We start from the raw sequence: 25,106 nt of genomic DNA, 5'->3' as shown, positions 1-25,106 counted from the left end.
TAGTATAGTGAATATCAGTTTTAGTAATAATGCATTTTAATGGGAGGATTTTCTGGTACATATGAAAAATGTAGCAAATATAATTCAGGTTTTATTTCAAAATACATTCAACCACATGAATAAGGCGGTTAATGATAGAGAATGATGGCATCAAGGTTATTACAGTACTAATAAGTAAATGCTCTGTGTGACGTGCAACAGTCTGATAAGGCACAGCGTCCGTCTCCGTACTATTGCAGAAAAGTTCTAAGTCTGAAAAAAGCTGCATAAATTATGTGAACAGCACCTTGAATCTGGGCTGTCACTGTATAACTTCTGTTACTCTGAAATTGAAAAGACAGCTAACATTTCACATTAGGCTACAGCTCACTGCACACTGTCAGAATGAACTTGCTGTAAAGTTCAGTCAAACTTCAGAGACTTGTGTCCTGGAAAGTCCGTAGATATAATCAGTTTAAGATGAAAACTGACAATTTTCCCATTATTGGTGTTAGTGTAGAAAATATATTATCTCACTTTAAGTATTAAATTGTGAACGACTGCATTCACCTTCACGAAATAGTAAAACTATCATTTTCTCTTCAGTGATGACAAACACTTGTCTTTTAACTGAGTTGTTTTCCTTCCAGGACAGCAAAAATGTCCTCTAAAGACTTATGGACACACTGCAGGAATTCGTGGACGTTGCGAGCTGGGTAGGTGGACACATTACAGCCGATCCAGTCGTCGTGAACACCGTAGCCAACGCCAAACCCGTCTGGCACCACCGGGGCAAAGCCACCAAGGTTCACAGCTGGACTGGTGAGGGTGCTAGTGGAGAGGATGTTGTGGTTGATGGCAGAGTAAGCGGGGTCTGCGTACAGGCTGTGCAGAGCCTGACCCTTTGAGTTGGCCAGGTATCGCATGGCAAACAGGTGACGGTCAAAACCTTGACCTGGTGAGAGAAATGAAGGAAGTGGTTAGTGCAGCGGATCAAAAGGGTGTGTGTGTGAGTGAGTTGAGACCATGGCTGTGTCCCAAATCCATACTACGTACTAATTTTAAGCAGGTTTCTGACTGAAATTAACAGTGGATGGTGGTGAAACAGCTCCAGGAACACTTCAGAGCAAAAAACTAATCCATTTTTGGAAAAAAATTGATTCCTGTCCGTTAAGGTTAATTGTTAGTGTCATTCTAGTTACAGTTTGATTCACTTTATATGGTGCATATATTGCACAATTCGCTGTTAGTATAAAACAGTAAAGATTATTGATTCCTTGTATATTAGCTGCAAAATCTAAAACTAAAATATAATACACTATAAAGACAGGTATACTGTCTACAGTTAGTATGTAGTATGGATTTGGGACACAGCTGATGTCTTAACTGGTGCAATTTTACCTCTTAGATTTCAAAAATAAAAGGTTGCTCAATGCAGGTACCAGGAAGTGTTGGTGTGAAGCTTCCAACAGCTGGCAGTCAGTATAGCTATCAAAGATGGAAAACTTATTTTCCTAATCAGCTTTTTATTATGAGTGACAGGGTTGCAGTAGCCCAAAACTTACTTTCTTATTAAGTCATGAACATTTAATATTAAAGAGTAATACTAACAATGTTGCAGCCAAATTTTCAGTGGCTTTAAATATGGCACTTTATGTACCAAAAAATGATGTATCAGACAAACCCTTGCTGTAGTAGTTTCCCAGAAACAAAAAGAAAAGAAAAAATAAACTGTGTCCAGAATCACTGCACATGCAGAATAAATGTGCAAATATGTTAAATAATCACAACTATTGAATTTAATTATAAAATATTGATAATAAGATGAAAGTGTAATATGTTTAGTGGTTTCCATGTCTTAAGTAGTTCAGCTTGTACTCCATACAAGTCTAGTTTGGGCGCTGGAGCTATGGCTGACTTAGATAGTTAATCCTGGACTGTCATTCCTGTTAATAAATCACCAAAGCATCTTGTCTTTGCACATAAAATGACATCAGGAATATATTACAGTGTAATGAGTGCAAGAGGAAAAATGGCTTTATGGAGTCTTTTCAGAAACAAGCTCCAATTGTCTTTCAGTTGGACAGTATTTTGAATATTTCAGGGGATTTTAAAAACCAAATGTAGAAACGTCTTATACCCACCCATAGCTGCCTCCTTGGTGAGCTGCCCGTGATATTTCGAGCATTGATGGAGCATGGCCTTCAGTTGCTCCACACTGTGTTTCCCTGGCTGGCAGACGAAGGCGTGTGAACACTCTTTAGTGTGTATGGTGGCTGGACGGATGGTCTCTGTGCGGCCGTGCCTGAACGCTGCAGTGCTACACGACTCGTACGTGGCTACTGTCTGTCCATACTGCCTCAGGAAGCCCATTTGAAAAGCCAGTTGCACTATAGCATCTGGACTCAACTTGTTCTTCTTTAACTGCTCTTTCCCACCCTTCTTGAACTCCATAGCATCAATGGTCAGTTTTGATATAGCTGAGTCAAAGTTCTCTTTGGCTTTTGTGATGCCATTCTTCAGCTCGCCGTCCAGGTTGAACTGCAGTCTGCGCACAGCAGAGGCTGAATCCACAGCAGCGGGAGCAGAACCCGGGTGTACCAGCGGTTGCTCGGTTGTGTCTTTGAAGATCTCGTTCTGAAAGCGGAGCACAGCTACACCATCGCCCCAGGAGTGCTCAAAATTGATGGCTGCCTGTCCGTCTTTAGCTAGAATGATGCTGAAGGACTTGTCGTACCAGCGGTTGCAGCCGTCGCCGTGCAGCATGTTGTGGGAGATGTGAATATGGTCCTTCATGTTCTCATCATCCAGGCAGAGACAGAAAAGTGCACTGTCCACCATCCGTAAATCCTCTGCGTTTCCAGCCGCTAACAGCTTGTCCCTCAGCCCGGCCCACACATCCCTGTTCTCACTGGTCAGCACCCCGAGAGGGAAGGCAGGCGCTGGCGTCGGGTCGGACAAAATGTGCTTCAAGTGGGACTGGATATCTGCAGGCTTCACCAGATTCCCATCCCTGTCCACTATGTCAAACACATACATGTTGCCTTTCCTCATAACCAGGAGATGTCGGCCTTTCTCATCGGTGAACAGTTCATCTCGCCCGCGCTTGGGAATTCGAGTTGAGTTGAAGAGGCGAAAGTACTGAGACATGTCCAGGGGGTAAGCATTCACCATGTAGGCTCCATACCAAGACAGCGAGGACGGGACCCAGCGGATGAGATTTTTGAAGCCGTCTGTGTCGCTCTTTGCCGGGTTAAGGTGGAAAACCTCTGGCTCCAGTACTCCAGCTCGCAGAGTTTTCATGAAACGCACTGCTGAACACACCATGTTGGTCGCCCGCACAAGCTGGTCATTGTACTTGGTCTTAGGGTCGGGGTTGAAGGACATGAAGGGGTTGAAGTTCAGCACCACAGAGTCACGTGCAGAAAGATACATATCAAACCATGGCGCTGAAAGCAAAGAAGACAAGATTCATTAGTGTCTGTATGCATTAAAGATGCTCAGTTTCATGTTGATGCAGAATTTAAAGATCCCCTCCTCACATGTATTAAAACAATCGTGTGTGTGTGTATGATGTGGTTCTCACAGAAAAAAAAGTATAATTACCAAGTAAAATCCTTAAAATGACATCACTCATTCTCCCTCATTAAAAAAATCCAGAATCTATAAATATGTAAATATTGTTAATCTAAAGTTTAACTGCTGAACACAAGATGTCTCCTACTTCATTGTAAGGTCCATTCTCAGTCTTTGTGCACTGAAGGCTTCATGTTTCCACATCAGACTTATATAAGTTGAACATTGGACCATAATTGGCTTCAAAACTAGTGGTGATGTCACAAATCATGCTCGAAGACCCGCCCCTAAAAACTAGGTTTTTTAACAAGCACAGAGAAACTTTCCACTTTCATACAGATGAATGTGAAAACAAACTCTGCACATACATGATTCTGTACAGTGAAACTCAAATATCCGATCCAGTAGGAAAAAGAAGAAAATAACATTTTTGACTGGAGGGGGACTTTAACATAATGGCACACTCACCTGAGATGTAGCTTGTGTGCTTATTGTTTTTGTCCTGAGCTACCAGTTCCTCATGCAGCTGTTTCCCCACACCGTTCTGGAAATCCTCTGCAAGTTTCTCTGTTGTTCTGAGGGCACACAAAAAAAAACATTGTTGCAAGATTTAATCTGTTAGTTCTGGTTGCAAAGGACCAAATAATGAAATCAAAAGGTCCTAGTCATGAACCTACCTGAACTGCTCATCATCCAAAAGCGGCCTCTGAGCAGCTAAATACCTCCTGATAGTATCCTCCAGTTTTGGTACGGGTAACCTAAACAATTCACAAAATGTAAAATCAGAGAGAAAGTATTTCAGCTGTCCAGTACATGACGTTAGTCACGTGATGCCCCCTAGTGGCCATCGAGCTAATACAAACAATGCACTTTCACCTAGATTCATCTAAAAGCTTGATGGGTCACCTTCCTTCAAATTAAACACCTTGCTACATCATATAACTCTTCAAATGTCATTTAGATTCATATTAGACCACTTTAATGTCATGAATTCAAACATCATATTAGAGTAATGTCGAAAAAATGTGCATGACAAAATGAGCACGACAAAATTCAGAATGATCCCCTTACCTGGGTAAACTCTTCTGGTAATGCATCGATGGAACGACGCTTCGGTGCAAATACTCGGATGAAGAGCCTGTTTTGCTGCTGTAGTTCCGCTTATCGATCCCCAAAGCAGTCGCTCTTAAATGAATCAGAGCTCCAGGTTTCCTCAGAGAGGCGACGCATTGCATTGAGAGCAGTTTCGACATGGTACTAGCAAGCAAACTGGATACCTGGTGGAGCTGTACTGACGTTTAGCACACCGGACAGTTAAGGCTACCGTGATGCAAAAAATAGTCAGTGTCAAATTGCCCTTCTAGCTGACCTGTTTGTTTCCGAACCGTTTCTCTTGAGATAAAAAGGTGACTCACACAGAAAACCCTCTTCTGACTTGTTGCAAACACAATGAAGTGTTACGTTAGATATCCGTTAGAGCAAAAACAAATACTTGAACACACTGAATTGACAACAGGAAGTCTAACCGGCTATACTGGCCACGTGACATGCCGCATTCATGTTTTATAGTGTGAATGGGAGAAGTGGAGAAGGTCCCTGTGTTCATCATAATACATCCATGATGTTTACAGACTGCGAGCGTTCAAATCACAGTTCAAGAAGGCTTTGTAATTACAGAGTTGGTCGAGTGAGGGTTAAAAATACTGTGCATGGTCAATATAACACATATCCAGTAAATGTGGGTTTGATTTCCTTCAAAAACGGACTTTTGCCGATGTGAGGCGTACCTATTTACGTGGTTTCCCAACACTTCCGTATTATGTAGCGACACTTCGGGCATTTCGGACAATTTTAGAGGCTTTCTTGTCGCAATTACGACTTCTATGTTGAGAGGAACGCTTTTTATAAGTTAGTATTCGTAATTACGATAACTGTCATAAGACGTGAACGCGGCATCAGTCCACAGCTACAGACTGGATATCTATATAGGGGAGACCAGGGACAGTTGTAACATAAGACGGTTGTAACACCTTGAATTCCTCCAATCAGAAACAAGCTACAGTGATTACACTCACTCTGCACACGCTCAGTTAGATTGTCTTCTTGCTTGCAAAAAAGGAGCCACATTTGAAACTTCCGGAGAAAGTTGTTTTTTTGAGGTAAAAATGTAACTTTTCAATCAGATGTATTTTTTTGGATACTGTCCTGAGATCAAATGTCCAGGAATCCAAACAAGTATTATTAAAATCACTGTTTTGTAAGCTACAAATAGAAATGGCTAACATGTAGCAGTCAAGCTAGTTCACATGAGGTGAAAACATGGCTGGTGATACTGGGATGGTTGTAACACCTTGTTACAACTGTCCCTGAATCAGATTTCATTAATATTTTAAAAACCTAAAGGTCTACATAAACTAGATAGATAGATAGATAGATAGATAGATAGATAGATAGATAGCAAATTAAATGCAAAATGTCATAAAATGACATGCTATGTTAATGATAATCAGTTGCATGCTAATAGTCAGTGGAAACATGTGTTTGCTTACAGCATGCTAAATATCAGAAAGAGGAAGACAGACAGGGGAGTCCCACTTCCTTTGCTGGAGACAGCATCAGATTGGCATTAAACAGGGCAAATCAGTCAGGACAGTGGCCAAATCATACGTCATTTGCCATGTGACCCTATACTGAGTGTCGTCCTCAAACTAATCCATTTTGATTTCATGACTAGACTTTCTGAGGATGTGTGTTCTACCCATTAAATAATTTTCTTGCATTATAATTTGATGGCTTCCCCTCTTTTTTGTCATGTAGTGTGAAAAAGGGTATTCATTAATTTTTTAAAAAAAAGAAATGAATAGTTACAATAACATGAATAATAAATAATCTTTTTCATTTTGAGTATATGATTGATTAATTATGTATATTTTTGACATGTTACAACCATCCCTGGCATGTGTTACAACTGCCCCAGTGTACAGGGACAGTTGTAACAGTGGAGTGACTGTATTTAAATCAATTTTGCAACCTGTACATATTTCATAAACCACTTAAATACATTGTTTCAGTAGTTGACACATTGCAGTTTATAATATAGCAAATGGTTCCATTTCCAGTGTTTTTTGATTTATTGGGAAAATCGCAAAAAGTGTTACAACTGTCCCTGGTCTCCCCTATATACATATACAATATATATATTTATATAAATATATATTTATATACAGTACTGCTCTGAGGTGACAGTCTTTCAACTATGTCTTGAGAGATAAGACAAAACAACAGTTTTTCATCTTTATTGTAATTTTTAAACATGTTACTACAACATAGACTTTAACAGTAAAATATGCATTTTAATATCACAGACACAAGGGATCAATATTACAATGTAGTAAAAGAACTACAATAAAATGAATATACAATTGTAATAAAAAAAATACATACATCACAATAAAATAAACGAAAATGAAATGAAGCTAGTACCAGAACCTGAAAAATAAATAGATATTAGCTTGTTCCAGATATATCAGATTCGGCATAACTGTAGGTTGAAGTAGCAAGATACTGCAATACATAAATGTCAAAGATATGTTTGAGGTGGTTTATAAACAGTATTACTATTACATAGCCTGTCCACCAGAGAGCCCTTACAAGTTTGACTGACAACTGTCACATTCAGTACATATCTTTTAATATATCTAATAATTCAGCCTAAAAAATCCAGTATGGGTCAGGCTTTACAGTACAAACAACACACATTCAAGCATTCATGACCCAGACTAAATAAAATGACATCTGTGTTAACATCATTATATGGGTGAAACGTATGCCTTTTATCACATGTGAAACATTGCCTTGTGTATCATCGCAGTGTAAAAAGGTGCCTAATTCAACTTGATTTAACTCATAACTCACTTTCATTCAAAATGCAACCTACAAAAGCCGATTGTCATTTTGACAATAACCATGATTACCCCTCAGGTGTGAAATATTTCACAGAGGCAGGCAGTTCCCTTTGCACAGATGTGAGCTAAAAGAGTAGGTAATTTCTCCATAAATATTGTCCCATCATTATAATTCAACTCACCTTTCTGTCATTGTTTAGCCTACTACATCACAACCTCCTCAAGCAAGGCTTACTGGGACAGAACTACATATAAATCACCTGTTCACATACAGGTTTCGAGTTTAACAAGTCAGGTTTAAGTTAGTTACTTCTGACTATTTATTGCACCAGTTATTTTACAATAACTTTGCAAATGCTGTTTTATATAATTCTTCAAGTTCAGGCAGTATCCAATAGGACATTCAATGCTAACATAGCACATGTAAAATCTGAAACATACTGTATAACACTTAAAAAGCACATTTCCAAGCTCAAACCTTAACATTTACCAACATTTTGTGATGCATTGTGTAGAAAAAAGGTGAACTTTGGCTGATGGCACACTGTGAACTATCTACAGTATTTTCAACCTGTTATTATTTAGCTTTCAGGCCAGCAGAGTGCAGTGTGCCCCTGATTAGTGGCTGTCAAGTTCACCAAGCTGTGTGGTGAGCTCAAACTCCACACATGGACTACAAAAAAAAAAGCCCAGACTGAATCATATAGCATGACAGCATGCCTTTCCCGTGGCTTGGCAAGCGTTCAGCCTATCATAGTGATGAGTGAGAGGGCGATTTGGGTGCTTGGTCTTGAGCCCTCCCCCCACGCACCAGCTTCTGCCTGCCACTATCCGATGAACCCCCCCTCACTGCTCTAGAAAAGCATTGAGGGTGACAGTTCACCGCTTCCATTAGACTGATGAGATTTTCTCATGTTTGCCTCCTCTCATGCTGTGTACATTAAATGCGGTGTCATTTGCTGACCTGCCCTCTTTGAATAGCCTACAGCATATAGACACTTGCATTCTGCACATTGAAATGTTCTCTGATTGTATGACATCAAAAAAGTACTCTCACCAACACACCTGTCACCATATCTTCGACTTGTGTATCAAATTGACATCAGAAATGTTATATCTTGGCTTTTGATCGGCTACAAGCAAAAATGTTATGCACATGTTGTCTGTGAGCTTATCTCTCTATAACACCATCATATTTCTCAGCGCCTATCATGTTGAAATCAAAGGTGCAATTGCACAGACTTTGGCAAGAAGCCTTAAGTGTTGAAGTCTGACAATCTGTCTGTGTGTATTTGGAACGGGATTATGGAGAAACAGGAATAAACATCCTCTTGTACAAACACCATCAAGCCTCTGTCCACAACCAAGGCAGACAAAGACCACTGAGGATTCTGTGGTTGCAATAGTAATAATTTAATGTTCTCTTGTATATTTTATCGGGTATTTACTAGTAGTGCAAGATTTATGTGATAGGATATCTTTAAAACCTTGGAAGCAAGGATAGCCATGCAAACCTTATGTTACGTCATTTCTGAAAGGCAGACAACACAATAACCCGCCCCCCAGTTTCCACTTGTCCTCTAGGCTAGAATAATACAGTTCATAAACTAGTGTGCATGGGAAGTATTTTATGCTTCATTTTACCCAAAAATTTAACTTGAGGTTCATCTTTTTGGCCGTGAAATGAGCACAGAAATCAATATCCAAAATGGAGTTGGTACCTCTCAAGTCTCTTTAGGTACCAGTGTGTTTGCAAGAAAAAATCAATGAGTACTTGTGTAATCCATCAATGTTACTATCCAAGTCTATATTTTTATCTATTAAAGATCCCCTCCAGACATGTACTAAGACATATAAAAATACTCTGCTTTGAACAATAATAACCTCATGAAATTCCTTAAAATGATATCTACTCCTTCTCCCTCATCAAAAAAAACACAGAATCTATGAATATGTGAATGTATTTCATCTCAGAAGTTTAACTGCTGGACACAAGATTTACTGTAAAGTCCATTCTCAGTGTTTGTGCACTGGAGGCGTCAACTTTCCACATCACAATTGTGTAAATTGAATATTGGACCAGGATTGGCTTTGAAACTAGTTGTGATGTCACAAATCATCCTCATAGGCCCGCCCCTTAATATTAGATTTTCAACAAGCACAGAGAAACTTTCTACTTTCAGCAGATGAATGTGAAAACACCCTTTACGTGTCAAACTCTGCACATACTTCATTCTGAACAGTGAAGCTCAAACATTCAACTGAAGTAACAAGAAGAAAAACATGTTTTTTAGTGGAGAGTAACTTTAATGTTTTTTTCATTACGACTATGGGCATTGATTTGAACAGCGTGCACAGTATTACCCCATATAATGTCACTGACAAAAGTTAAAGCAGGCTTTGACCTCATTGAGGTGACTTACACAACTCAAGCAAGAGTCTGCTGGATGATTTTCAGACCATACAGAGATGAATGATTGTCGATAGTTGCCGGAAAAGGTAGAAAACAATACATTCAAAAGCAGCATAGTTTGCAAAAGAGTTAGTAGTGATGTGGGCTACGTTGTAGTGGATGTGCTAAAACATGCAAACCGCTGGTCTGGCTCCTATTTTAAAAAAAATTTAAACTGAGAACGTATGTTACTGTTGTAGAGCATAAAGTGGACTATAATGTGGCAAGATTATTTTTTAACACATATAGGCTACACTCGGGGCTATCTGACATCGACACGTCGAGTCTGAAGATCCGGGAGAGGAGGAAGAAACAAGGAAGTGCAGTTAGCAAAAGCAGGCAAGTACAGGCTACATCAGCGGCTTCGTTGAGCTTGAGGCTGTTTGTTCATCTAACGTTCTTGCAAAAATGCCTGAAGTACTGACATTAAGGTATGAATACTGAACTTTGTTTGTTTGCATTGTTTTTGGTTTGAATGTTGATTAATTCACCGAGGTCAGCCTTGTTGTCCCTGTTAACATGACACCAAGTTAGCTACAAAATGTCAAACTGCAACGTTAACGCTTGTTTAAGTCAGCTCATTCGTACATTTACCAGCTTACAAGCCTTTACAACGGGGTGCTACCCCCCGTTGGTTAATTAGTACATAATTATATAGTTGGCCCCGTTTGTGTAAACCTGAAAAATGACCCCCCTCAACACCTGCAGCATGGAGTGTTTGCCACTGTGTTGCACAGCAGCAGCATCTCCTCAGCCAGCAGGCAGCAGTTTAAAGATATAAAGATAGTAGCAGCTGTATAAAGATAAAGATTGGCAGCTGTATAAAGATAAAGATTGGCAGCTGTATAAAGATAAAGATTGGCATCTGTATACAGATATAAAGATAGTGGCAGCCGGAAGAGGCTGTGTTGATGTTTAAGTACAAAGACTGCGAATTAAGCAGTGAAGGTGTTAGTTGATGGATCCTCATCCAGTTTGTGGAAGTGACAATTGAATTGATTTTGTGTGGTGTGTCACCTCAATGCTGGTGATTGCATGGTGCTATCCACCTGCTATACTATGTAATTGACTGAGAGTGAACACACACTGAGCACCTTTGCTGAGGCCAATACAAAAGAATTAGATTGTATCTCTGTGTGTTTTTATCTCTTTGTTATGATCGCTAACTTTCTCATTTCCTTGTCTTTTCCTTCACCATGTCCAGGATTCAAGCAGTTAACACCAATGCCAGTGACGGACTGGAGGGCTTCAAAGCACATGCTGTGTTCCAGGAAATCAACAAGAAGCTTCAGGAGGTGATAACATCTCTCACTATAGGAGACATTATTGTTAAAGGACAGGTTCACAAGTCCTGCCTTAAAACAACAGTCAGGTGTCCATATGAACAGTGAAAGAGGTTTTCCTCGCTGTTATCATTCCTCCTGTTCATACTGGCTATTAAAAGATCTCCTTCAAATGTGCTTTCAATGTAAGTGATGGATGACAAAATCCACAGTGTGTCCACACAGTCATTTTGTGCAAAAATGCAATTAAAAGTTGATGTGAAGCTTATATGAGGCTTCAGCAGTCTGAGTTAAACATATCAAGTAGATATCTGCCACATTTACAGTCTTCTTAGCATCATATTCTCTCTTTGTGTTTCCTGTTGAGCTGCAGTGGAAGTACAGTAACAAAAAGAGGGACTTTAGCACCAAAAAGACTGTAATGTTGAAAGATATCTACTTGTTTTGACTCATTTGGACGACTGAAGCTTCAGATAAACTTTTTAATCCATTTTTGCACAGTTGGAGGACTGTGGATTCTATCCCCCATCACTTCCATTGTAAGTGCATTATGAAGGGATCTCCTAATGGTCAGTATGAACAGAAGAAATGTTTACAGCAAGAAAAACATGTTTCAGTGTTCATTTGTGCAGCTGACTATTGTTTTAAGACAGACTTGAAAAATTGCAAACCCGTCCTTAAATGCCACTTTATTGCCACTTTTACTGGCATTTATTCTCTGGGAGTCTTACTCCAGTGGCTCTTTTAAAAGGACACTTAGTTAGTTTTGGTTTTATTTTAGAAGTAGTACAGTAGTCCAGTCACAGGTATTTCTAGGTCTGCATCATACCACTTCATGTGGCCTTTAACCTCATGGTAGGACGTTTGGATCACTTCAACTGTCATTTTCATAGCATAAAAATAATTTCAAGTGTATGTTGACTCAATCAAACAAATGGTTTCCTCCAGAACTCAGTGTTTTTAAGCAGTTACCATTTTGTGGCCTCAATTGTACCCAGTTCATCGAGTTTGTAATACACAAATCCAGATTAACCCTTAGAACCCAACTGACACCAAAATTATGCAGATCAGCACAACTCGTTCCTCTAATGGTGGACAACTGTGGCTAAATATCATATTAGAAATCATATTAAAAAGTTGCTTCATATACGCTACCAGTCAAAAGTTTGGGGGCACCTACTCATTCAAATGTTTGTTAGTTTTACTATTTTCTATATTGTAGAACAATACTAAAGACATCCAAACTATGAAATAACACATATGGACTTATATAGTAAACAAAAAAAGCATTAAACAAACCAAAATTCATATTTTACATTCCTCAAAGTAGCCAGAAATCATCAGGTCATTAGGTGGGCCAAAAACACTGTTTTTGAAAAAACTTTGCAATTATTACTGTATTTGTGAAATCACTGGTATTTGGTATATCTCCTTTGATCAAACGATCATCTAATTCATTGTAGATATGTGCCCATATGCACAATAAACTACAGCACTACAGCATTGACAGAGAATGTAAATAGCTTACCTGTGATGATTGCATTTCAGCAATGAAATTATTATTATAATTCCAAAACAGAATACTTTCACCACAAAAGGAAAGAAGGATTAAAAAAACTGTGACAAAATCCATGAAAATGTACTTTTTGTTGATCATTTCACACTATTAGTAATTTTTTTTACAGTACTTAGTCATAGAATGTCCCATCAACATGGTTCTCCATTTATATACAGATACAGTATTTTGCCATGTGTTGAAAACCTTTGGGTATAAAGGCAATTGGAATTGTATTTAAGTTTAGGATTCAAATTTATCCTGAAAATAAGAATATATGGAATGGCCAGCTGAGACATATTATGACGGTATATCTCTGCCACAATCCCTGAGCACAAATGAGATCCACGTGCTGCACATGCAACTCAAACAGCTGCACACCCATATTATTTTTGCGAGCGCTTTCATAGCACTGGCTTGCAGAATATCTCTGCTTGCACAGGCAGTATTGTAGCCTGCAAGGAAAACCGTGCTTTGAGCTTGCACAGCATCAGAAGGAGTGCCTGACTGTTGTCCTCGAGCTCACAACTACTATCATTGCTCTCCTGGGGCCTGTATTATGAAGCAAGTTCAACATACCCAGGATATCTTTTTATTAGCTGGCTTCACTGAATCTAACACTGGCTGTCCAGATAACCAGTACTACAAAGCTGGCTGTTAACTAGCTCAGTCAACTCTAGGGTTCCAACCAGCTATGAACATGTTCATGTGAAAGAGGCGGGGTTGTTAATTACGAGTGACATCATCAACGATGAATGAAGTACTTCATATGATATGAGATGAAACGGTGATACCAAGTACGAGTACGTGAAATATAAACAATAGTCTGTAATCATACAAGAGAATTAGATGTAGAAACAATAGAAATAATTTCCACATATTAAAAGTAAGCTAAGGATTAAAATACATGTAGGTATTATTATATATGACTGAAGTATAGAGAGAGTATTTTTTGCTATTTAGTTGGATGATGAAGAAAAGATTCTGAATATGTCACATAAAAAACTGTTTCTGCTACTGAAGCAAAGAGAGGAATAGTAGTGAATGACTGATGAGGTCTGTCTGACCCAAATGTTGCGTTTATAATCATGGGAGCCAATTAACAGTGTGGATTATTTTTCTAATAAAAGATAATATTTTGTTTTTATTTCCAGTTATCATCACACAGTTGTCTCATGTTATTCTGAGCTGCAGTGATGGAATCAGAGAATAAAACCTTCCACACTGTCAGCTTCACTCCGGGGATGAAATAAACTTAAACAATTAAAATGCAGCTATAATCATCATCATGTGTTTAGTGTCGTAAACGATCTCTCTGTTTGTTAGAAGCTCTGTTTTAAAACCAGAGTGGAAATAGAAAGTCTGGAACGATAAAATGTTTCCACTGAAGTATAAAAATATATAAAATAATATTGAATGTGTTTGCCTGAGCTCTGCTGATATTAATATGATAAAATACTGGGACTTTTTTTTTCTTTTTACTAAGATCCTGTAGTTGTTTTTATATTGTTAATTTTGGTAAAACTGGTTGAAGTTGTAATTCTTTGGCCTTGAAAGTTATAAAAGTAGTGTTAAAAAGTATAGGCTATAAATTTTCAGTATCTGCTTGAGCTTTCATTCTGAAATATGTCATACATGTAGTGAGTACGCTGTCAGCCTGTAAATAAAGGGAAAGGAACCTGCACAGGGTTGATTTTAAAATTCCAGTTACTGCTCAAAATGTCCAATTCTCTGATTTCTCTTCTCTTTATCGACATGTAATAGAGATTTTGAAGGGTTTAAAGTATGGAAACTCTCTGTGTACTTTGAATAGGAAGGGGAGCAGTTTGTGAAAAAGATCGGGGGGGTGTTTGCCTTCAAAGTGAAGGACGGCCCAAATGGACAGGAGGCAACTTGGGTGGTGGATGTGAAGAACGGCAAGGGCTGCGTTCACAATGACACAGGTGAGGAAACTCAAATATAGTGAAAATTAATATTTAACTATACGGTGACATGCAGGTTAAAGTTCAAGGCCTACACAGGCTGTTTTTCTGCCTTATCTTTCTGTGATTTTACATTACATAAAGCTCCAGTGTGTAGAATTTAGTGGCATCTATCAGAACTGACCTGGCAGAAATTGAATATAATATTCATAAGTATAGTTTAATTAGTGTATAATCCCATGAAATTAAGAATCGTTGTGTTTTTGGTACCTTAGAATGAGCCCTTTATATCTACATAGGGAGCGGGTCCTCTTCCAAGGAGGCTGCCATGTTGCACCACCATGTTTCTACAGCAGCTCAAAACGGACAAACCAAACACTGGCTCTAGAGAGGGCCTTTCACGTTTTTCACGAGTTTCGTGGCGACTCTAGGTTCTCCTACAGGGAGGAGGGCTATTCAGTTGTTTGCAATCTGCAACCTCACCGCTAAATCTTACACACTGGTCCTTTTAAACATATTAAATTTTGTTGACATCTTCTCGATACAGTAAAACTGCCTGCAAGCCATTGAACAAATATCCCTAAGCTGTATGTCTGTATATTTGTGTTAAGCTTAGCTCCTGTTTCTCTGCCCCTTAGCTAAGAAAGCAGATTGCACCATTTGCATGTCAGATACAGACCTTTTGGCCTTGATGACAGGAAAGATGAACCCACAGACTGTGAGTATTCAGCCATGATGTGCCGTGATTCTATTCACAGCTCATTTGCATTTATTATTTGATGATGATTTTAAGATTTAAGATTTAGTTTATTGTCATTTTCTTGTGTATTTGCATACACACAAAAAAACAAAAAAACGAAATGCTGATCCTCCCAGCCCGCAGCAGCAACAGAAAGGATTAAGATATGTGCAGATACACTTACAGCTTGTGTTTGGTTGGTATGGGAGTATTTAAATTATATGTGTCTTACTCCAATGTCTACTAGATGTGACTGTGATGTGTTCTGGCTCCTTCCACAGTTTTCAGAAGTTTGAGTTTGACAAATCGAGTGGGTATCTTCCACAGTGACAGTCATCTTAGTAGGAAATTCCCTCTTTGTGTTTCCCTGGTCACTGCTGTGGAAGATAACCACCTGATTTATCTCAAGTCAGACTACTGAAACCTCATATAAGCTTCATCTTAACTTTAGAATGTATTATTTTACACTGAATGGGGACTATGGATTTTGTCCCCCATCTCTTACATTGAAATCATGTTCAGAAAGGATTGATGGACAGAACAATTACAGCGACCAAAAAATCGTCTCAATCTTCATATGGGTTTTAAATGTTGTTTTAGGACAGAAAAGAAACAAATATATAGCAAAAGTCACTTTCTTGTTTGCAGAGAGAGAAGTATAGAAGTTAAAGTGGACCTATTATGATTATTATGATGATTCACAGTTCAAAAAACTTGCTTATCTTACACCGGTCCTTTAAGCAGCCCCTCAGTTCAGCCTCTGTCTCTAACAGGCAGTCTCAGCTCCTGTCTCTTTAAGGCCCACCTCCCAATGAGCCCACTCTGTTCTGATTGGCCAGCTTTCTGGAAGCCTGCCGTGCTAAGTTACTACTGATGAAAACCCAACATTTCCTGCTTTACTGCTTCATATTAAAACCTTTTAAATCACCATTTTCATTCTTTTTATTTAATCTTTATTTAGTCTGGCAGTTTCAGTCTCTCAAAAAACAGTTACAAGAATCATAAAAACATCATATAGTAAAGCTTTAAAATCTCCAAGAGGAATGTTAGACTCAAGTTTGAGGGCAGTTTGCATTTAAAAGGTGCAAAGTACGTGAAACCAGTTCTGCCAACATTAGTGTGAACACGAGGGATATCTTAAGTTATGTAGTTACTGGATCGTGTGCTGTAGTTACTAGATTTAAACGAGAGAAGAGATGTGAGGTAGTTTGGAAGCTTCAACAGTACAGCTTTATAGATGAATAACATGAGATGGTTATTTCTTCTTGACTGTGAAGAAATCCATCCAACCTTGTGATACAGAGAACAATGATGAGTATGAAATTTGTCATTTGGGATAAAGCGTAACACACAATGATACACAGGGTTTAAATGCTGAAGTGATGATGAGGCAGCATGACAATACAGAATATCTCCATAGTCAAGGACAGACATGAAGGTTGGCTGCACAATAGTTTTGCAGTTGGAGGAAGACAGAACTCCTTTGATTCTATACAGGAAGCCTAGTTTGATTTTTATTAAATTTCTGAGTCAAATGTTAAATATGAATCTTGAATGATAATCTGCTGTTAAGCCAAATTCCTAAGTATTTGTATGACCCAGAGTAATATGGGTGCCTTTTAAAGTTATAATGGCAGGATAGTCAGACTAAATAACAGAAGACTTTTATTGTGAAGAATTTACAGGAAATGAAACGTGTTCCTCACTGAATTAGCAGAGCTTCATTAGTGGGGCTAAAAACCCTAAAAACTATTTGTTGAGCGGATCAGTTAGAAATAATGCAGGCAGGAATAATACAAGCAGAAACAGCCACAGTGATGATGATGTTTAATGACAGATGACCATCACATCTCCAAAAGGGAAACTATTTATTTTACTTTGCCGTGCTGTGCAGTGGAAAAACACTCGCAGCGTGCCAGCTCGACATGAGTCATGGCTCGGCGTGAGTACCGCCAAAACAATGGAAAAATGCCATAATGGTAGCATAGTGGAGCGATGAACAACGTGTGCAGTATGTGGAGCAGATGACCATATAAAGAAATCCGTCACGAGCCAAAAGTAGAAAAAACTGTTGGAAACCGAGCGTTCAGAGCAGTCTGAAACCTTGAAAGCTTCTTTTTCTCACAGGGATTAACTCTACATACGTTTACCTCATTATTTGACACTTTGGCCACTTTAATATGAGCATCCGACATTTTAACATCATATATATGAATGAAAATAAGGAAAAGCATAATAGGTCCCCTTTAAAAAAAAAAAAAAAAAAAAAAAAGGAGAGCAATGTGCTGGCGGTGGTGGGGAGTGGTTTGCTTGCTGCTAACAAGATAGGCAGCTGGTATCGTTTCTAAATGAACTGCAAACATGTTGTTTATATGCTTGTGAAAAACAAGTTTAAACTGTATTGGAAAGGAAGCCGCTCAAGAAGAGACAGTCCACTTCTGAAACCCTTTCAGAGGACATTAGAACCATGATGAACACAACGCAGCTGGATCCAGTGGAAATCTGGGGTTACACTTTATATCTGAGGCTTCATTTATGATATTTTGCATTGATTAATTAGTAAAAGGTTACATGCACAGTTGCATCCAAAAAAAAACAAGAAAGGAGCAGAAAAATCCTGATTTTAAGGAGACGGAAGAAACAAAACAATTATAGAAAGAGCTTTTTTATTATGAGATAATAATAATTGTATGCCTACTTGGTTGAAATAATAAAAAGAATATTATTTATTTTTATATATGGTCCTGAATGCTGTTCATATCTTGTAAGGTCATGACACCTTTTACATTTTACAGATTTTTAAAAATGTTTGACATTCTTATGTTTTGTACTCACCATATGTGATCGTAGTTGAAGACAAATTTCATCCTGGACTATAAAGTTGAGTTGGAAAAAAAATCACTTTGCACTGAAAATGACTTCATTATTTATTCTCCTGTGTAATATTTGTGTAGACACTTAAAAACAGTTTGGTTTAACTGTTAATAGTAACAGTATCCCTTACGCCTTAAGAGCTTTAATGCATTGCATAATTGTAACATATTGTAATAGAAAGTAATTGTTTCCGACACTTACTGATATTTAGACAGAGTGACTTAAAAATATTTAGAGGTTTAAGTTTTTTATTGTGTACACAAGGCCTATGTCTGTACTAACATACCCACTGTTGTACTCTACTGTACGGTAATTCTGTTATATGGCATCAGTATAATAGTCCAGGCACTGACAGAATTATGTAGTTGCATATCCTCTTGGCATTTTTCTGCAGTTCATTCCATTTCACCTCAGCCTGTGTATCCTGTCCAAACAGATTTGCTTGCCAGTTGGATGTGGCACCAACAGGATATTTTGATAGTGCTTGTGTGAAACTAAGAGGAAAGTCTGTGCTGTGTCATTATTGGCTGATTGTTCCAATTTCCCGCCCTCAGACCAGAGGCCAGAAAGTTGTTGCTGTGTAGGGTGAAAGTATGATACAGATTTCCTGCATTCAGCCTACGAAAGAGACCTGAGAATTAAACAATGGAGATTTGTTTCATGCCTGACTAAGAAACACAAAATGTGGTTTGTGTGCAAAAAAAGGGAAAAAAAGGCAAATGTGTCAGCCTCTTGCAGTCTAATTGTCAAAGCCAAATAATAAACATCGACAGAAAGGTTATACTGAGGGATTGACATTGACAGTTGTAAGTATTTGCTAACACTATTCTCTAACATGTCAGTAGAAACACCCGTGCCTAAAGCGCCTACACAGCACTCACACAGCTGTTTCCACTCACCGATTAAGCTCACAACTGTGTGGGTGTGCACTCACTGTCCTTGATTGACATCTCCCTCACTCTCCTGTTAGTTGTGCCTGTTAAGGTGGGTAAACTTACCTCATGATCATTCTTAGTTCAGAGAGTTTGGTGATATCACATAATATGTCATAATTCCCAGCATAGAGACCAGATGCTAATCAGCCAGGATGTGTGGATGTTCAGGGCCTTCAGAAGATGAGATGATATATTTCTTATTTTCATCAAATCCTATGAAAAGGGTCAATCAAACAAGTATTGTCTCTGTTGTCCTAAAACTATTAAAACACATCAATGAGCCACACTGTTACACTGGTTGACGTGTTCTTTCATCATGAACACATACACTGAAGTTTATTTTGATTTAATATCACATGTGCTATCCTGCTGCTGTAAATACTCTCTGATTGCGATTAAATTCTGTAGTCATTCAAGGTCCCGAGAAGACACAGCCTACTGACTTTGGTGATCCCCTGGCTTTTTCTCTAGCACCACCAGCAGGTTGGCTCTTTTGGCTTTTGCTGAAATAGCTTAACAACTGTTGTATTGTATGCTGAGAATGAACCCTTGTGACTTTTCACTTTCACTCGACAACTATTGGATGGAGTGACATCAAATTTGTTACAGACATTCAGGATGAATTGTAATAACTTTGGTGATTCCCTGACTTTTCATATAGCACCTCATTCTCAGGACAAAATTTTACTTTGACCAGTACTTTGGTTCATGACCAAATACCTGCAAAACTAATCATATGCCCATGACTGCTAACATGCCTGTAGACTCCTAGTATTGTTTGACTGAGAGGAAAGTACTGAGAGATGGACTAACGTATTGTCAGTTTTTGTATTTTTATGGGATTTACTGTATTGACTAAGAAAAATCTAAAATAATACTACGTATTTCCTGCAAGATGAGTCCCATATACTCATGGCGAGGGTCAACATAAAAACTTTAATAGTAGTGATGGGCTGCACTCAAAAATGTCAATAAATAGACATCCACAGTTTGTTGAAAACATGATGATCATGAATTGTGAAAGAGGAAGGTGTTGATTAGTCGCTGTGTTTTCACTGGGCCAAGAAAACTGTTATTAGTGCAATTTTAATCATGAACTTATGATCTCAGTCCATTTGTTTTCACCGCTGCCATCTAAAGTTTGGAATTTCACATACAGAATTTTTCAGGGAGGCATGAATCAAATCATTTCATCTCACCTTTCAGCTCTCTCTTGTTTTCATGTTATTTGCAGAAATATTTTCCAACTCTGAATTAGTATGGGCAAAGAAGTGAATCATGAGGACCACCCTGGTCGTTTGTACTGGAAAAGTGATTTTATGAATCACCTCGCTTCCAACAGTCCATAGCCATTTACAATGATTACATGTACCCAGAGTCAGAAAAGTAGTCCAGGCACTGCTGCAAGAACATGGTCAAGAGTCCCCCCCCACCACCCCCCACCCCCCAAAATCATTTGGAAATGTGGACCAGTAATCGGATGGTATTGATACAAGGGCAAACTTGATCATTTCAGTTCTTTCTTCCGTTTCTGTGTCTTACAATCCCATGAAAAAGCTTTTATGTTCCTTCTGAGAAATGAGTCAATGTTCCAAGAACTTCCGATCCCTCAGAGTGGTCAAATTATTAAATTCTCATCTGATTTACCTTTTCAACCTCCTTTTTGCACTCCAGTCCACAAACATTAATTGCTCCAACTCTACCCACTCTGTGCCTGTGTGCCATGCAGTTTCATGACATTTTATAAGCTGTTGTTGCTGTTGCCCCACTTTCCCTGGGTTAATCTCTCACGGTAACTCTTAATAGCAGCATGTAGTCGTCCACAACACACACTCAGCCGCACTTCAGATTCACAACTGTCTGGATGACGTTTATCACTCTTTCTGATTCACAGGCGTTTTTCCAGGGTAAGCTGAAGATCACAGGGAACATGGGACTGGCCATGAAGCTTCAAAACCTGCAGCTGCAGCCAGGCAAAGCCAAGCTGTAGAGGAGACATTGGAGCTAGTTGTAACTACTACACCTCTGAACACTGAATAGTTTCTGTATCGCAGATTAAAACCACAACGAATTTAACAGCAAGTCTGATTTCAGATCAGTGTTGAAGGTCTGTTAAACCTTCTCTCACTGGACTGAACTACTTTTCCTGCTACTGACCGGCCGGGGGATTAGTCAGCAGCCCTGCCAAGCTAACTGGAGAAAAAGATAGATGGGTAGATAATTAATTCTCTAATAAAGGACCTCTCATGATAATACCCTGAGTACACTAGAGTAGAAACAGGTTCTCCCTACTTTGTGATACTAATTCAGTTTTAAGTCCATTTTTCTGTAATTTTCCAATACCAATGAACTAATTCTTTGACTGTGTTTTGGCTAGAAAAGTTTTGGATAGAGCAGATTGACGTCATTTCCACAATCATGGACACAATAGTCTAAGTGCCTCCTTGTCTCAGATTCGCAGTTTGCTCAAAGGTTTTTAGCCAACAACATAGAAATGTTTTTCACTGTGGCTGCCTGCTGTTTTAAAGGACCAGTGTGTAAAATTTAATGGCATCTAGTGGTGAGGTTGCAGATTGCAACCAATTGAATACCCCTCCCCTCACAGTCTCCTTCCAAGCATGTAGGAGAACCTACAGTGGCAGCGAAAAATATGAAAGGCCCTCTCTAGAGCCAGCATTTTGTTTGTCCATTCTGGGCTACTGTAGAGACATGGCGGTACAACATCTGGGGCTCCGTGGAAGAGGACTCGCTCCCTATGTAGATATTAAGGGCTCATTCTAAGGTAAAGAAAACACAACGATTCTTATTTTCAGGTGATTATACACTAATTAAAACATGCATATGAATATTATATTCCATTTTCTGCCAAGTTCATTCCACTAGATGCCACTAAATCTTACACACTGAACCTTAAACAGACAGGGTTGTAATGTTCTGCTGTACTGTCATTATGGTATGAATCTCAAAAAAGATTTCTAATAAATAAATCGGTCCATTGCGTATCTTGACTCAGGTCTGTTTTTCTTCGCCAGTAATAGTACTCACACCCGATTATCTAGGAACTTTGTCTGAATGTCTGCCACTGACTCTATGTTTTTAATAATTTTGCTGACATAAACAAAAAGCCCAGAGCAATTTATCTGTGGAATGCTACATTAAACTAGACTTAACAACATGCTGGCGCTCTTACTTTTTTTTAAAGATTGAGGCCTCCTGACTTTTATGACCAAATGGTAATAGTGAGTTTATGGATAATGTTGAGCAAATGGAAATATTGGCTAGATGTCCTAACGTTAGCTTCAGTGTTTATTCAGTGTGAACAATGCTGTGTGCACATTCACATGATATACCCTCTCTTTGCCACATCTGTGGCTCCACAAGATATTAACTTTCTTGTCTGCCAAAATAACTCCTCCTGCACAGTTTAGGAGGCCTTGTTTGAGGTTTTCTGAGTCAGTTAGTGCGACCTTCCACAATAATTACCCACTGTTCAGGCGCGACAGTATTTGGATGTCACTGTCATGTTGGCTGGGCCTGTGTATGTTCCCCTTTTTGGAGGACCCTTCCACTTTTCCAACACTGCAGCGACCTGGTTCCAGACTGCCACGCTGTAGTTTTTCCTTTGTAAATGGAAGAGCATGGCTAAAACAAATCTGTTAACTAGCTCTGACCCAGATTCCACTGCAGCTTTGGCTCAACCCTTGTAGCCTTCTGGTTCCCGCTCCGTAGTAACAGTCAGGTTATTTCAACGGCCAACAATGACTGCTTTTAGTGTGAGATTTCACAAGCGTAATATTTGATTTTTTTCCCTCTGTTTTTTCGCAATGGGACATTCAAATTTTAATTAGAAATAAGAGACCTTTATTTAAAATGTGGTTAATAGAGTAGTATAATGTCAAAATGTTCTAATCCTCATGTGAATAACAAACCAACGCAAAAAAAAAAAAAAAGATGATAAAAGAAAGAAATACATTTTAGAATTACAGATGTTTTTTCGTGACCACCACGAAAATGGGCACTCAACAGATTTAACACATGATGTTCAGTTTACTCATATATGGGAACGCTACTCAGCGTGTCAGAACAGTTTCATAATGTCTTCTGTGGCTCTGGACGAAGATGTCTAAAGAACAATTTAGAACAAAAAAAGTTACAAGCTTGGGCAATAACAGGAAAGAAGTTTTTAAGAAACGACGGTATTACGTTGTATGGGACGTGTAGGATCCAGCGTTGTCCGAGCTTGACCCATACTAAAAGCCTAAAAACCAGGATGTCTCAGTCACATCTGTGTCAATTTTCTCTTTTTAATGTTTTCCTCGCATGTCATTTTGTGAAATAAATCAGCAATAAATCAGTGGAGTGCCCCTTTCAGACCACTAAGATGTAAAGTAGGCTTTAATGTGCTGTGATACTCTTGCATTAAGGCCTTTAATGATCTTCCATGATGTCTCTGCTTGCTCTGTGTCACTATAACCCTGACCCAAATAACATGTTTGTCTGCTTTCTATGAGTTATGTAACACAGTAGTGATTCAGCTTGCATGCAGGTCATTGCCATCCTGGGAAATAATTACCTTCTGATGAGCTGTGTTGTATGTTTCCAGAAATGTGAGGGCTTGTTTGGAACAAGCAGCGGAGTAGCGATAAAAAAATCTTAGAAAAAAATGCAATAAAACAGGAAAAAACACCTCTCAGATTACAATATATCTGACAACGCAATGTAAATGCTACATAATTTAATAAATGTCACACTTTGGGGATTTACCAAGGTTCGTTTAAGCTTGGTGACTAAGAGAGCAGCAGCTGAGAAGCTTTATTAGACACTTTTCACATTGCAAACAAACTCTGGGTGGGTCGAAGCTTTGTTTCTTGGTCTGCTCTTACATGAAACAATGAGGCAGCTGCCCTTTAAAGCGCTGCGCTCAGTGGAAAATATTTTCTTAAAGTTAAAGATGAAAAGGATTAGTTTATAAAAATGCAGGCAGGGTTTCAGCTGTGTGCAAAGACAGCAGGCAATATCCCAGCTGTGAGTGATAGAAAGTGAAAACAAAACATTATCATGCTGGGGCCGTTTGACTGTTGGTGTCCATGCTTCAACACAGCAGAGGCAGCAGTGTAAGTTTGGATTCAATTTTCTCCAAAAAGAAAAGATAGAAAAATATAGAGATCAGAGGTCACAAGATTATATAGTGATCTTTATAATAGCACTCATGATCCCTGCTGTGCTGTGCAGCGTCCTGGAGAATGACTTTAAATCTATGAGCATGCAGCCTGTTCAAAACAGTTGTAAAATGAATCTGTTGGAGTGGCTAATGCTTCGAGAAAGTCATCTGAAGACATTCCCCTGAAATGATGGAAACGTATTAAAAACATGTAGCAGTGACCAAAGCCCCTCTGAGGGGAAAACAGCCTGCCAAAAAATATGATGAGTAAGAACAAGAGCATGGACAAGAGTGTGTTTTCTCCCATTTCAGGGGAGGATTCAAGGCTACAAACTGAGGTCTCTGTGTGTGTGTGTGTGTCTCTCTCTCTCAGCTTGAAAGCAGCAGCTCAGCAGGCATGTGATCAGTAAGTGAGACTCCCAAACCCCCATCAGACTCACTAACCACAGGGACCCAGTATCTTTCACACAAGTCCAAGCATTCATCACTGTCTTCATTCCTGTCTGCACTCAGTGGCTGCAGTTCCAGCACAAATAGCTTGAAGAGGGAGATTTATATTCTAGGCAGAATTATAGAGACCACTGCATTTGTGCAGTATTGATCAAGTCCAGATGCACTTACTCATAACATTTTTTTTAGGTTCAAATGTGCAGTTTCAAGACTTCTAAAACTAGACAGATAAATGCATGAATAACTGGTGAATGAGCATATATTGTGTACACATC

The 25,106-nt window shown here is 38.9% G+C and overlaps 2 protein-coding genes across 3 annotated transcripts; one reads left to right on the top strand and one right to left on the bottom strand.

Annotated features, from left to right (window-relative positions):
* Window positions 1-78: 78 nt before the first annotated feature.
* Window positions 79-5,145, bottom strand: cpt2 (carnitine palmitoyltransferase 2). Its single transcript, XM_042417534.1, has 5 exons — window positions 4,627-5,145; window positions 4,233-4,313; window positions 4,024-4,130; window positions 2,124-3,428; window positions 79-934 (listed from the first exon to the last, which is right to left on the bottom strand). The coding sequence occupies exons 1-5, from the start codon at window positions 4,806-4,808 to the stop codon at window positions 606-608; spliced, it is 2,004 nt and encodes a 667-aa protein (XP_042273468.1). The 5' UTR covers window positions 4,809-5,145; the 3' UTR covers window positions 79-605.
* A 4,727-nt stretch (window positions 5,146-9,872) lies between these two features.
* On the top strand, window positions 9,873-21,789 carry scp2b (sterol carrier protein 2b). 2 transcript variants are annotated; one of them, XM_042415570.1, is made up of 6 exons: window positions 9,873-9,959; window positions 10,162-10,251; window positions 11,117-11,207; window positions 14,564-14,693; window positions 15,311-15,390; window positions 21,115-21,789. In XM_042415570.1, exons 1-6 carry the CDS (start codon window positions 9,934-9,936, stop codon window positions 21,208-21,210), a joined length of 513 nt encoding a protein of 170 aa, XP_042271504.1. In that variant the 5' UTR covers window positions 9,873-9,933; the 3' UTR covers window positions 21,211-21,789. The 2 variants fall into 2 exon arrangements, with proteins under 2 accessions (XP_042271504.1, XP_042271505.1); XM_042415571.1 differs by lacking the exon at window positions 9,873-9,959 and having other exon boundaries at window positions 10,157-10,343.
* Window positions 21,790-25,106: the final 3,317 nt, after the last annotated feature.

The sequence above is a fragment of the Thunnus maccoyii genome, chromosome 7 (genome assembly GCF_910596095.1).
Source record: "Thunnus maccoyii chromosome 7, fThuMac1.1, whole genome shotgun sequence".
NCBI classification, from domain to species: Eukaryota; Metazoa; Chordata; class Actinopteri; order Scombriformes; family Scombridae; genus Thunnus; species Thunnus maccoyii.
Note: the sequence above shows the minus strand (reverse complement) of the source record. Positions and strands in the feature narration are given on the sequence as shown.